Source organism: Anas acuta, chromosome 11 (assembly GCF_963932015.1).
Source record: "Anas acuta chromosome 11, bAnaAcu1.1, whole genome shotgun sequence".
NCBI lineage: Eukaryota > Metazoa > Chordata > Aves > Anseriformes > Anatidae > Anas > Anas acuta.
Window position 1 is genome coordinate 16,862,113 of NC_088989.1, and position 14,869 is coordinate 16,876,981.

Sequence of the window (14,869 nt, forward strand, 5' to 3'; positions counted from 1 at the left end):
CAGACCGCACAATTGATGCATTGAACTATTTCTGGGTTGACATTATTGCTCAGTTCAGCATTGACATCCTGGAAATCATCAGTATTGGGACCTTTTTAATGAAAAGAGTAAGGAGAGTCATTTGAACCTGGACCATAGTTTAAAACAGAAAGGGGAGCCACTAAGTAAACCAAGTACTGGAGAAAGGCCACCAGCGTTTGGTGGTAGAATTTGATAGTAATGGTCTTTGACAGCTAGTTCAAAAAGGTGGGTTTACTAACCTAAGCCAGGATGCTTCTAGGAGAGGCCTGACAAATTCACAATCATCTCTAAATATTTTGTCATGGGAAATGTTTCATAATGTTTTTTCCTAGTTCTAGGCATTATTTCATTCAATTATCTGGCTGAAGAAAAAGTGTCATCTAGCTGCTAACCACATTTCTGACTCAGCTGCTGATGTTATTCACCCCTCCCTGCTCTCCTAGTGGTTGAAGTATTTGTGTGGTACCATGTAACAATGTCAAATAACATATTAGGAATAGAAGATAACATTTTGATTTTGAATGCTCTTTAGATTCAGTCCAGTACACAACAGATTGTTAATAATATATTTGACTATTCTACTGGTGAAATATGTTGGAATCAAAGAGGCAGAGCTGTAAAGGATAAAATCTCAGGTAAAATGTTAATGACAGGGCCCTCCATCTACCCTTCTTGAAAGTTTTTACCCAACCTCTTCTCTGCTTTTCTTTGTAGATAGTAATTGTCCAGTTTGGAGGAAAACCATTTAGCTGTTCTCCCCTGCAGCTTGACCAGTGGATGTGGTGTGTATTTATTGGATTAGGAGAACTTGTATGGGGCCAGGTAAGCATCCAGGATTATGCAGATTTCTTCTATTGTTTTTATAAACCAGTCAAAGATTGATTTTCACCCCAAATCACACACAAATGCTGTTTATAACCTACTATACTATTGTTTCTTTAAATTTCTCAAAACATCACATTTGGCACACATTGAAATGTAGGTAGCTGTCTAATTGCATCAAAAATAGATACAATTTTGTGTTAATTTTTATATCTTTTCTCTCCATATGCAGGGTGTGCTGTCAGAAAGGTTGTCTTCAGTTAGTGTTTTGTGTGAAAGGCATTTGATTAATAACCTAGTCCTCTAGTCACAAAAAGTGCACTATAAACTTCCTAGCAATAGAGTACCCAATGTAGCATGTTCATGTTTGGCCATGGCAAATTTTTGAAAGTGGAAAGAGGTTCCAGTTCTGTGTTAAACCACTCCTGACAGAAACTGCTGTGTCCAGTTAATTCAATATACACCTGAACTGATCTCCATCTACTTTTGTATGTGAAGGATGGAGGAGGGGATGAAAGAAAAAAAGGATTTTTTCCTAATACAGTTGCAGACAAGTGCAGATTAATTCATGTATAATTTATAAATTCTGCTAAAACCTGTGTCATCATAGCTGATATGAAAATATAGATGAAAAACCATCTATGAGATGGTGTCCATGTGATAATTAAATCTGTGTCTATGAGATAATTAAATAAGTTATGTGATTAGCTGTCTGGAAGTAATAGTACAGATACAACCGTTGTTGTTAAAGTACTACGTTACTCTTTATGTACTAACCTGTATTGCAAAGGTAATAATACTACTATTTCTTCATCTTTGAATGCATTTAAATATCTTCGGGTTGATGTCACCTGACATATTTGGAAACATGAAAAATATGAAGTAATGTTTCACTTCTCAGATATAAAGATCAACGAGTTTGCTGCTATGAAGAAACAGCCAAGACATTGCTGCTGCAATTGAATACTGCAATGATTTAGTGGAATTATAATGAGTAGATGCTAGATGTCAAAAATGATTATATGTTTTCTTATGGAAAAAAAAATCACTACACAAGCTTTTTGGACAGTTGGACATCAGATTTTTTTTTTTTTGAAAGAATTTACACAGCCATAACAGGTTTTAATGGTCCTAAAAATCACCATTATTACATTGTACTAATGTAGTTATTACCTGAAGATGGGATTTAAGTTATGAAGTTACAAGGGAAAAACATAAAATCAGTTTGATCATTCTTGGAAAGTAAAGTTTTGTTTTCTACAGACTGAAAAATGCCATCTTTGGGAGGGGGGAAATGAAAGCACAGAAAGCCTATGAGTTTTATTAGATTGTTCAGCTGTGAAGAACTTCCCACAGCCTTTGATCAGAGTACTAGCTAGCTTCTGAATTTTGTTCTATGTAGTGATTGCATTACCATTGAAAATTAAGAATAGTTTCAGCAGCTGTTTTCAACTCAAAAATGGGTGGACATAATTGCAAGCCTTGTTATGAACACCTGGACATTTAATTAAAACTCATATTGGAACACCTCAGCAAATTAATCACTGAAAAGGCTACAGTTTTATGTGGAGGAAACAGAGTAAAAAAGTTTCCCTTGTGGTCAGTGTTCCGTGATCATAAAAGGAAAATACAAGGTAAAAATGTTTTATTTACATGATATACAGTCTGTGGTGAGTCCTTTCCATAAGGAGCTCTGCAGTAAGAGATGCTTCTTTTACTTCAGGAGAGGCGCTTCCCCTCTTTTCAGGCTTTTTGCTCCTATTCTAGGTTTATGCAGCACGTAATTTTTATATGCCTTCGCTCTGGAACAGTCTCCTGAATCTGGCGTTCTTGTGACTCAGTATAACCAAATGATGTTAAACTTGGCACCTTTAAAAGTGATATAAGGTGTAAGGAATTTCTGGGCAGCCAAGCTGCAATAATTTGAGGAACACTGGTTACTATAAGGTAGCCCCCACCACTTCTGAAAACAAGGTCTTTTTAAATTATGTCAAGTTGCATTCTCAAAATGATTGATTGCTATTGAAAATTGTTGTAGTTTTTCTGGGAATAATATTTAGTTCCTTAAGCTACATTCAGTCTACTGAGTCTGGCATTACTTGAATTGGGTTGGTGTTTGCAAATATGGAAAAAAATCACCAAACATAAAAACATATGAACATGCTAAGAAAAGAATTAGGACAGAATCTGTCAGCCTGTCTGAGAGAGGTCCTGAAGGAGGGCTCTGTTCTATCACACAGAATCTCTTCCAAGTATGGTTGTTTGTATATATGCTGTCTTGTAAGCACTTCATCCACATGAGGTTCATCAGATTTCGTATAAACATTCTCAAGTAGCTTCTTTCTGTAGAGTACTGGCATTAATTTTTTTTTGAAAGCTGGGAATCTGAAGCAGTTTCAGTAAGTATTGCAATGACTAGCACTTACCTTTTATTTTTTTCCTCCTGTTCTGTCTTTGCTCATGTCACACCAATTCATTACTTTTCCAAGCTCACATCATGTTTTTCAGCCCTAAAGTACATTTAAAAAAATGTTCCACAATAGTGTAGAAAATGAGTTTTGGACATTTAATTCTATCTTTAATAATAATATAATAAAATTGGAGTTGTGGTTCGTGAAATTCAAGGAGAATCTTAGCAAATTCAACATTTTTTTTTCATCCTGAAAATATACGGTGACTCTTCATATGTGTTTGCTATATATGTTCCAGCCTTCCAAAACTGTAAGATGCATCTTCACCAACTTTTCTACAACTGTCTCATTCTTTCTTACCCAAGTCTTCAGTCTATTGGCAAAATTATTTCTCTGTCTTTTTTTCTAAATTGATTTTAAATCGTCCATGCAGTCTGTCTGCCTTCCTGGAGTGCTTTTGATGCTCTCATTTTCAGGATAACAGCTTAGCCTGTGCTATGCCTCATGTGCTCTGGACAATATCACATGCCAGAGGGCTGCAAAAATCAGTATCACAAACTGGATAAGACTTTCATCCACCAGACAGCAGCTTTTACTCAGCTATCAAATGTCCCATAGTTGTAGTTTCTCATCTGCAAAATTCTTTCCTGTTCCATCTGACTCCTCTTTTTTTTTTTTTTTTCTTTTTCCATGCATTTGGGCTTCAGAGATGTGATTGCTTTTTGTTGAAACAAAAACAAACAAAAAAATAAAATGGCTGCACTTTTTTTAGGAAATGGGTCTAATAGTTATTTTTGTAGGAGATTTTTTAAACATTCAGAATGTTCCAGGTAATATCTTGTTTAAATAGCCATCTGCTTGTATACATATTAAAGCTGACAAAAGAAATCAGAACAGAGAGTGCTCAGGATAACAACACAGAAATGTATTCAAAATGATTGTGTTCAACACAGTCTGAATACACTATTTGCAAATTTTTAAGATTATTAGCCATCTCCTCTATTAATTAATTCCAGCGACCACTTCAGTGGCCAAACTGAATAAGGAGAGGGGCTGAGTTAAGCAGAATATTTAATTAATATATATAAATATAAAATTAAACAGAATAAGGACAGAGAATAAGACAGAATTCTACAAAAAGTCCAGTGTGAAGATATTCAAACCTATACCTTTAGAAAACTTGTTCCTGTTAAATGCTGAGAAAGCCATTTTGATTTGACAAAATAAATAAAGGAAAGCTGATTACATGAGCAAATTTAGTGTGCAGAGATTTATAAGCATGCAATGCAACTCATTTTCAGCTCACATTAATGGACATTAGACCACTTTCAATCATTAGAAATCCCCAAACACTAATTGCAAAAGTATCAATCTTGTTAAATTTCTTTTATATAATAACATTCAAATACTTATATCCCCCTTTATTTATTTATTTATTTATTTATTTTGAGGAAGGACATCACTTCTTTCTAGCTTTAAACTTGTTCCATAGCCATGTATTGCCAATGTGGTTTAACAATGCCAGTAATGGTGATTGTAACAGTAAATAAGGTGTTTTGGGCGGCTAAAATGGAGTTGGATAAATACAAAGTGCTATTATGAATATGCTTATAGAAGCTTTTCTGAAAGACTAGAAAACTCATTAAAATATCAGAGTCCTTTTGTAATTAGTAGCTTATAATGTTATTGAACGAGGTTTATGTTTTCAGCATCTTTTTGTAATTTTAGGTCATTGCAACCATCCCAACAAGTAGGCTAAAGTTTTTAAAGGAGGCAGGGCGGCTTACTGAGAAGGAGGAGGTCCCTGAAGAAGAACTCAATGAAGATGTCGAAGAAATTGATCATGCAGAGAGAGAACTTCGACGTGGACAAATTCTCTGGTTCAGAGGCCTCAACAGAATCCAAACCCAGGTATGTTAAAAGTAAATGCCCCCACGGTCTAGAAATAATATATTTAATCTGTGATCAAGGCAAGATAACGTTATAGAAAACTACAGAGATGGTTATGTGTCAGAATGATGGTACTTGGAAATTGCTTTACTGATTTCAAAGGAGCAACCTGTGGAATAGTAAAATAGGCAAACTTTAAGAAGTATGTGTATAGTGGAAGTGAGGAGAATATAAAATGATAATATGCAAAAATAGGAATACTTTTTTTTTTGAGACTACTGCGGGCATAGTTTTTCTACTTCAGTGATAACAGCTGATAAAATAGCGCTACCTGGAAAATGATAGCTGTCACAATGGCTAGCAAAATGTTATAAAGGCCTTCTAAAACATGCCATTTTATTTTGTCAAAAATATGCTGTTCTCACTCATGCCATGACAGAGTAACTTATTGTTGGGTCTAAAGTGTAAAGCACCAGCTGATTTGAAAAAAAATAATAATCTTTTCTGTTCTGACAGTATCGTATATGTAGATCATGGTTAAAAGGAATTAATTTTCTTTCTTGCAAGGTCATGAAAAATCTGATTCTCAATTTATTTTAAGTAGCAAGGGCTCAAGTGTATATTGGATGCTGAAATGTATGTGTTGGCTACTATGGATGATTTCTTAGATTTTTTTTTTTCTTATAACTTTTCCTAAATACAAAAATCCATGACATTATTAAAGCAAAATGAAGGGATTCAGATAAATATTATACTAAATACTTGTACAGAGTCACAGTGCTAAATTTAGTGCAGTTTAGGCTCTTTGGTAAAATTTGTCTGTAGTGCTAAAAAAAATATTTAAACTGTTATGCCTTTTTCATTGCAGTCAAGTAGCTTGTTTGATAGTGCTTTAGTCTTTCTAAGATTTGTGCTAGCTTGCAGAAGAGACCAACTTTGAAAGATACATATTCCCCATGATATCATGTGGTTCTGTGAATGTTTTACATTCTCAATGTTTTACATTTGCTTACAAGAAAAAGAGGTGAATAATTAAGAAAACATTTTTTCTTTAAAGAATCGTTCCTTTAAGTAACTTTTATTACAGAAGATTTTGAGTTTGAGATTTTTGATTTAACTAGAGATAGATGGTATTTTCTCTTTTTCCATCTACAAATTGATTTTTTTTTTTTTCCCACCCTGGAGAAAAACTGCAGTCATATATTTTAGAAAAATGGGGGAAAGCAGTAAACAGAAGCTAGGATAGTTAGGTCTACTTGGTGCATCACAGGAAAGTGAGAAAGGCAAGAGGGTGAAATTAGAGATTAGGGTGTTAGGGTGTCTTTGGGTAAATTCCCAAGCTTCTGAGGTAAGTGATTAAACATGGATCTTCAGGGTTGTACGTCTTGACTCCTGTCTTGAGTAAGGAGCACTCATCAGTAGAGAAATTTCAAATTGTCACAGTTCCTCTCAGTTTAAAAGGTGACAAACAGGTGCCCAGGTAATGGTAAACATTATGGAAAGATGACCTCTAAATGTGCATTCTTTTCTTCCTGATTGGCTGTAGGAGGAGTATTGTCTGTTGGCATTTCTGTCAGGATGTCTTTCTGGTTGTGGTGAGTGCAAAGAACTACAAGCACACAAAAAAAAAATTACATCCTTTCAATTCTTTTTCTAGTCTGAGAGGTAGTTTTTAGCTCTTCTGCATATCTTTGTCCACTTAATTCACAAACAAATTATTATTCTTTTACACTATTTAAAACAAAATGAAATTAATTACATTTCTTTGCTAACATCCATCTTCTCAGTTTCCATTCTGCTCTTAGTTGTAGAAATATCTTTGGTAGGATGCACTGTTTCCCCTTCTGCCAAGAGGCTCTGTGATTTTTTTCCTCATTTTTTTTTTGTTCAATGATGTTGATTTTTACATCCATTTCACATCTGTGGAATGCTAATGGAAAAAAGAAAATGGGCCAACACACTCAAAAAGAGTTCCAAAAGCAGCTACAAGATATCCACTGGAGAGTGATGAACTTATATGCAGGTCAAATTAGACCAATTGTTGGATGGACCTTGAGCGCATTTTGATGTGCTATGTGTTGTGGCCCATCCAAATGAATTCATACACTTGTACTACATTTCTCAGGAAGCCATCTAAAGAAGAGTTGATGGAAGAAGATGAGGATGTCTGTAGCATCCTTGGGGAGCTGGAGGATTTGCAAGAATCCTCTGATGCCTAATGCACTCCTGGAGATGCGGAAGAAGAAGGTAGAGCATCCCCTCACTTTATATATGTAAGAGGATGTCAGTTAAGATTAGGAATAAACAATAGACTGATGACTTGATTGATCATTCTGATCTCAGCAAGACTGGTTTCTACCATCACACACTTGTGCTGTATATTAGATCATGTTTATTTTTGGTTATTTGCTATTCAGTCATTACTGGACAGATAGCTACAGCATTCAACAAAAGCCTTAACTCCTAGGAAAGTTATAAAGAATCTACAGTAGCTTTTTTTTTTCTTTTTTGTTTTTTCCTCTCTGTCCAGATAATTGACAGATCTCCTTTGTATTGTTCCAGTAAAACCTCATCCAAACTGGCAAAAGCTTTGCAGTAGCAAAGACTTTTTTTCTTTTTCTTTTTTCTTCTTTCTTTGTTTCTTTACTCTCAAAACAAAGGTTTCAAACCTAGGCAACCAGAGGAAGAATTTCCATTGTTGACTCTTTATACTGAAACATCAGGCATTTCTATTTTACACTCTACATGCAGAATTTACTTTAAAGAAAGGTGCATGAAAAACACACATAACTGAGTTATAGAGATTGGCTATATATTTCTGATTTTCTTTCTTTTTTTTTTTTTTTTGGTCTACTTTTGTTCATTTAGATATCATTTAGATATCTTGTTGTCTTATAAATATACCTTGTGCTGTCTCTGCATGAATGCATACTGTCCTTCTCTGGATGGAAGAGTGGCTACTTAATAGACAGCTTTGTCAGAAGAGCTTTCACAACTGACTCATCCTAGTTATGCAAGCTTCATAAGGATATAAAGTTCTTAAATTTCATAGAAGACAGGGCTTTTTAATCTCTGCTAGTTATCAGCACTGTTTTCCAAGTCTTTGCTGCAGTTCTCAATAATTCCTTATTCTGAAGGAGTGGGAGAGTTAAGACTGATCATACCATCTGGGCAGATCTAATTATCTTTGAAAAGTTCCACAAATTCATTGCATCTTTTCAAACTGATTACCAAAAAGTTTATGTAGTTACCTTATATTTGAGTATGGAAAAATTGCGAAGAGCGGAGGTTCTAAAACTTTTCAAGATACATATCTTACTTTTTACAACACAGGGTCTGACTCTTTCCTCCCTCCCTATCATCCTGTAATTCAAAGTTTGTTTTATCTGCTTAAGGTGGGAAAAAATACGTAAAAATTCTCTAAATATTAGAAAAAGTATTAGAATAAAAGCAATACATAAATGAAAATACACAGGTGCCATGTTAATTGCTACAGAAATGCACAGAAATGCATTTAAAATTTTCAGAAATTCAAATGTCTAGGGACTGCTAATGAAAAAAGGAAGATGCCTGTTTAGACAGTCAAAAAATACAGAGGTGCTGTATTGCATTTTCTTCCTCTTCCTCTCTGCATTAAAACTTTGTTCTTGAACAAATGCAAATGCCATAGCAATGAAAGTCAATCCCAGCAAGTTTTTTTTTTTTTTGTTAGATAAAAAGGAAAAATATAGCACCTCTTTTTTATTTTTGTTTGTTTGTTTGTTTTTGTTTTTTCTCCCATTCTGCTGTTTAGCATTATGCAGAAAACATTTCAGGGGAGCAAAGTAAGTAGAATGGAAACTGTTATTTCATGCAGATTAAAGTTGAGTTTGCTTTACTAATACTAAAGCAAACTTCCAGAGATTGAACAAAGCAAAATTGTTATCGTTCTTCAAAAAATAAAATAAATATTTGTTGGAGATAAGGTGAATGATACCTGGATCCTGTTGACATTAATGACAACAGAAATGCTTGCGGAAATTCTGTTATATGTCAAGAGTCATAAAAAAGTTTTGGCATATCTGTCCTGTCAGGACTATTCTGTTAAGATCCAGCCCCAACCCCCCCCTTTTTTTAAACTGCTAATCACTGATATTTCAATTAACTGTATATACATTTGTTTAAAATATAGATCTTATAAATTATAGGACATAAAGAAAGATAAGAGAAGTGAAAAATATAGAACAGCATTTTTTTCTTCTACCTAAAGGCATGCAATCAAAACATGATTACATTCTTTGTTTTGTTAGAAAATTTTCTAACTTTTTATGATGTGTGACTTAGCCTTTACCTTCTCATTTTTAGCAGCTTGAATTATTCTAAATAAATTCAGTCTTCTGTAATTACAAAAGCATCCTATTTTAAAATGCATTGTTTACTTATTTATTTGGATGAACTCTTTCTTCTTTGTTTTCTGATTTTGGAAGATAAACTCCCGGGCCAAGTTCTCCTCTTCTTCTTCCTTGGCTTTAGGCAGAACACAGCCCTGTATGTTCAGCCTTTAAGATTCTGAAAAGGTTGTCATCATCCCCCTGTAGATTCACTCAATGAAGATCTGTAGTTATATTTTTTTTCATGAGAAAGAGTAAATTACACACCTGTAATTCTTGTTCTCTGGAGAAACTATTAAATACAGATCTTCCCTTGTCTTTTCATTCATGCTTATACTAGGGTCTTTTCCTTTCAGTTAATTAGAAAGGCATTTATACATCTAAAAATGTCCTTTGGCTTAGGATTTATCATCTGTGTCTTCCACAGTGCACTTCATGCTCTCAGTGAGAGTCTTTAAAATCTTTCTTGAATGTTCTCTTTTGAAGAGTGCTCTGTCACCTATATCAGATCATGAAAACCCAGGATCTTTATCTAATTCTACTTTTGTACAGTGAACATTTCAGGTGAGTATTTAACATGCCTTCATATATAACCAATGGTTTGAACCATATGTTGTTATCTAGATGCCAATGATTCACCCTCATTCCAGATGCTAACCCACCCCATATTGTATTTTTTAACTGTGATATTTGTATTGGACATGTAGGTCAAAATAAGTTTGCTGCAGGAACAGAGCAAAGCTGGAAAATGTTGTCATGACTGCTTAATACTGTAGCTATCAGTATGCACGTGAAATGCATGTTGTATTCTGGGCTCTCATTGGAAAACAATGGGTCAGTGAACAAAGCTGTTTCATGTTTGTCTAGTAAACATACAGTCAGATGATTGTACAGCAGTAACCTATGATCCCTTTTCCTGGGATCTTGATATGGTAATTTTCAAAAAAACCTGCAGGAAAATAAAGAATGAACTCTGAAGACTAAGATAATGGGAGGGGATGCATCCATATCACTAGATACGAAGCCATATTAATTTATTTATTCCTAGGACTGACCGCAGTAGAAAATGTTAACAAAGTTATTATGATGTTTTCAACTTGGAGAATTTATGAGGGCTTGTACCATGGTTTGTGCTGTTGAAGTTGATAAATATACCACTTAACCTTTTCCCAACTACTTTCTAGGCTGTGTCTCTTCAGAAATCTGGGTTGCAAGATACAAATTTGGGAACAGTGGGTTTCTTCAAATAAGTGGTTGGGTGAATTCTTCTAGTGGGTTCTCATACTGTTTTGTTATGTTGTGGTGGCACTAATGGAACAAAGGATGTTTTGGTGTGTATGGATTTTAGCATATATTTATTCTTTGCTCCTATCTGCCAGTCTCTTATTTTACATACATTTGATACATAGGGTCTGCTTTTTATTAGGTTATACTGGTGGCACAGACAGTCTTGAAATACTTACTCCATTTTTTTAACTCATCTTCTCAGTTAAGGACTAAAAGTACTCAGGAAGGTATTCATCACAGATACATGTAACACTGAGTGCAATATGCATATGGAAATAAGAAATTGAAAATAGTAAAGTAGAAAACTGCAATATTCAATTCAGTTCAACATCATTTTCTGTGTAATTTTAAGCACTGTATAAAGATAAAATAGTAATATTTTAATCTATAATTGTAATAGACTAGCATTCGTTATTACTGTTAAATTTACAAAAAACTTTCATTAAAGAAAAATTCAGATAAAATATCAGAACACTTTCTATTTTATCAAGCTAGTATACTGACAACCCTGTTTTTTGTAGACAAAATGGATTCTTATTTGGAATATTTTTATAGGCTTTTGTTGTTGTTCCTATTAAGTAAATGAATTTTCTACCCTCTGGAAGAACACGTAAAGAGCAATAGCAAAGTAATTTTATTCTCAGTAGGAAAAAAGTGGAGGCTAGCTATTTCAAGTATGCCAGTTGTATTTAGTTTATTTACATATAAATAAAATGGTTTAAATTTTTAAGATTTTTATTTCAAATCTTCTCGTTGTTTAAACTGATGCAGCTCCACTGTCTCTGCTATGGAGCTGTTTCATTTAATCCAGGCAGAAAAATTCATATCTAAAAATATTATAAAAAGAACACTTAAAAAAAAAATGTATTTATTTCAGTTGAAGTAAAACTGTGTGCACGGTTGATTTATTGTTTTTCATTATTATTCCTGTCAGTTTTGCAACTGTATCCATACTTTAAGCAACTTGTCTCATTCTTTCCTCCATTGCAGATCGAAGTAGTCAATACTTTCAAGAGTGGCACTTCCTTTCAGGGGGCTCTAAGGAGACAGTCCTCCGTCACAAGCCAGACCCAGGATGTAACCAATATTTCTAGCCCTAGTCACGTATCGTTATCCAATGCTCTTTCCTCTCCTACCAGCACATCTGCTGCTGCGGCTGGGCGTGAGTGTGTATTCTTAATGCATCAGACCTACAGAGATGCCAACTTATGTAGCAGTCATTTGAGACTGAGCTACTTTGCCCTTTCCCACTTTGTCCTGTTATGTTTATTAGTTTATTACCCAGCTACACAAAACTGGATTACTTTGTGTACAGTAGATGCTCTCCATCATTTATTGCAGGTTACGTTAGGTATTGTTAGAGCAGGAATTTGTAGACATTTTTTATACAGTTATGGAGACTTTATTTGAGGTTTCTGTGTTATGTTTTCCTGATGTCATTGTATATATTTTTCTTCTGCTTACAAAATATGTATTTTAAATAGTTTTGTGAAAATCTTGTAGTAAGAGAAAAAAAAGAAAAGAAAACAGCTTGTCAGATAAAAGATCATTCTTTCTGGAAGACTGTACAATACAGGTCACTCACAGCCAAGGAAAATGTACTCTAATTGGGACGGATACAGTAATAAAGAAATAGAGAATCTAGTTTATGATGCAAGGCTATGTATTGTTTACATGAATGATGAACGAAAAGAACTGTTATCTCTAAATCTAGTTGGAGGTAAACATTAAGTAAGGAGGGAGCTAAACTGGTTAGTGGACAGTGTTGATGCAACAAAATAAATAAGGCAAAAACTTATTTTTGAAAAAGATTCTAAACACTGAAATCTTGAAAGAGCTTTATTTTAGGTATAAGTGAAGCATCTAGTGAAGTTAATGAAGAGAATGAAGTTTTTGAAAGGGCTGTTTTACTGACAGTAAAATGTCTTCATTTGCCAAGTAAGACTCATATTTCTAACCTTGTTTAGTATTAAAAGAATATTTAACTTTATAAAGTCACTTTTACAAGCCTGTCCCACACTTTACAGACTCATGCAGTAGTTACCTGATGCAAATTTTAGTGAAAAGCTGGCGAGACAAGCCAGCTAGAGAGGGAAAGCACACAAGGAAAAGGCAGACAAGAGAGGGAAATAACATTCCAGAACTGCTGGATGAAAAAAGGAAGCTTGACCTTTCCCTTCAGTTCAAGTGCAACCCCTTCAGTATTTGAAAACCAAGAATAAAGAAATTTCTGACATACATTAGAATTTTTGTTGGAATTAAATGTCAAAGGAGAAACTTTACTTTTGCTAAGAAGCCAAAGATCCATTAAGGTTTTGACTTTGTCTGTTTTCTCTCAGAGAAAATTTTTATCTTTGTCTCGGTGGAAATTTGGCTTGCTAACTTTTACTCCAACAACATCAACAATTCAAGGCAGCATCATGATCAAGAGAAGGAAAGGCATTAAGCTGCAGCCACTATGTTTTGGTTTATTATTATGACACAAACCCAGTGAATGACAGCGGGAAAAAAAAAAAAAAGTTGTTTATCTCCAAATTACTCCTCTTCTAGTACCTGGAAAACCTCTCCAAATCCAAATATCATAGAAATAGGGTGTGTTTTAATAAATTGGCATTTTCTGAGAAAATTTTAGTTGTAAAATGAACACCTAGCTCTACTTTTTGGCTCCTTGCTTAAAATATATGTAGTGGGACAGGACTGACTGCTTTTCTCTTGTCTGCTCACAATGAATGAAACCCTAAATTATTACATTTTTCCGTGGGGTGGGAGAAATAATGGGATAACTGTATCTCTGGTTTTTAAGCCGTTCCCTCTCTTCAGGATTTTTTAAAATATTGCATATGTAGCTATCACATGTCATTTTTTGGAAACAAAATCCTGTAGTTTTTCTATTATTTTGGAGCAGATTAATGTTTGATTCAGAGACATCAAAGTATTTTTAAATTTTATTAATTATTAATAGCCACACATAAGTTTAGTAACTACTTAATGGAAAAGCTGCCTGTAAAATGCTGTCTCATCTACAGTGGTTGGTGAAACAGATTAGGAAGATGTTACCTGAATTTTTCAGGTATTCATAAGAATGGCACATTCAAATCATTAAGAGCATTGCAAACCTTAATGAAAAGTAATTTATACAAGGAAATATTTACTGTAGTACTGAAGTTTCCCTAGTTATGCTGAAATTGTTTAGCTGTCATAGTGGTTTTGTCATCAACAAACTACATATTTCTAGAAGTCAGCATTAGTTGGTAATAATAGTTAGGTAGAGGATCTAACTGTACACAAAGTAAACAAGTTGTTCTTTATCCTAATCTGTTTATATCTAGTTCTCAAATGTTGTTTATATTTTCAGTAGGTGGCCCCTTCAAAAGAATGCAGTTTAAAATTTTCCAAGAAAGATGCACGTTTAATATTCTTTGATGTTCCTCCTTCCCCCATTCTCACAGAATATATAGTTAATAACGTTCTTAAGTGGAAGCAGTCAGAAAACACAGGTCTCTTAAAAACAAACAAAACCCCACAAAACAACTCTTTCTTTCATAAAAAGTTAAAAATCAAAAATATTTTTAAGTGTAGGAAACATCTAAGGGAAAAAAAAAAAATATTGAAAAATAATTGGTGAGGCCCTTGCCCAGGCTGCCCAGGGGAGCTGTGGCTGCCCAAGGCCAGGCTGGATGGGGCTGGGGCAGCTGTCCCTGCCCTTGGCAGGGGGTTGGAACTGGGTGGGCTTTAGGGTCCCTTCCAACCCAAACTATTCTGTGATTTCTATGAAGCCCCACCAAAAAATAATCTTCCAGATCGTCAGTTTGCTGCAGTTTTTGAATTTGCAGGTTCCTTTTTCTTTATTCTGTTGAGGTCTGTCATTTTGGTCTGAGATTTTTAGAAGTGAATATTTTACTCAACCAAAATTTTTGTTTTATTAATGCTAGCAGCAGTGGCCTCAAACAAGCCACTTCTAAAGATGGCACAGGAAAAAATGCAGGGTGATGACTCTAGCGTTTCTAGCAGCAAATTAATGTCATACCAAATGATCACAAAATATTCTCAGTATATTTCCATCATACA

The 14,869-nt window shown here is 34.4% G+C and overlaps 1 protein-coding gene across 24 annotated transcripts in view; it reads left to right on the forward strand.

The window, feature by feature from the left end:
• Window positions 1–14,869, forward strand: part of ATP2B2 (ATPase plasma membrane Ca2+ transporting 2) — a 421,948-nt gene that overhangs the window by 392,374 nt on the left and 14,705 nt on the right. For 12 of the 24 annotated variants that reach the window (XM_068695120.1, XM_068695119.1, XM_068695126.1 and 9 more), the window contains 3 exons: window positions 736–843; window positions 4,983–5,165; window positions 11,792–11,878. In XM_068695120.1, coding sequence (XP_068551221.1) covers window positions 736–843; window positions 4,983–5,165; window positions 11,792–11,878 — 378 coding nt within the window. Of the gene's footprint in view, window positions 1–735; window positions 844–4,982; window positions 5,166–11,791; window positions 11,964–14,869 lie in introns of all 24 variants that reach the window. The other 12 variants (XM_068695135.1, XM_068695138.1, XM_068695141.1 and 9 more) reach the window with 4 other exon arrangements.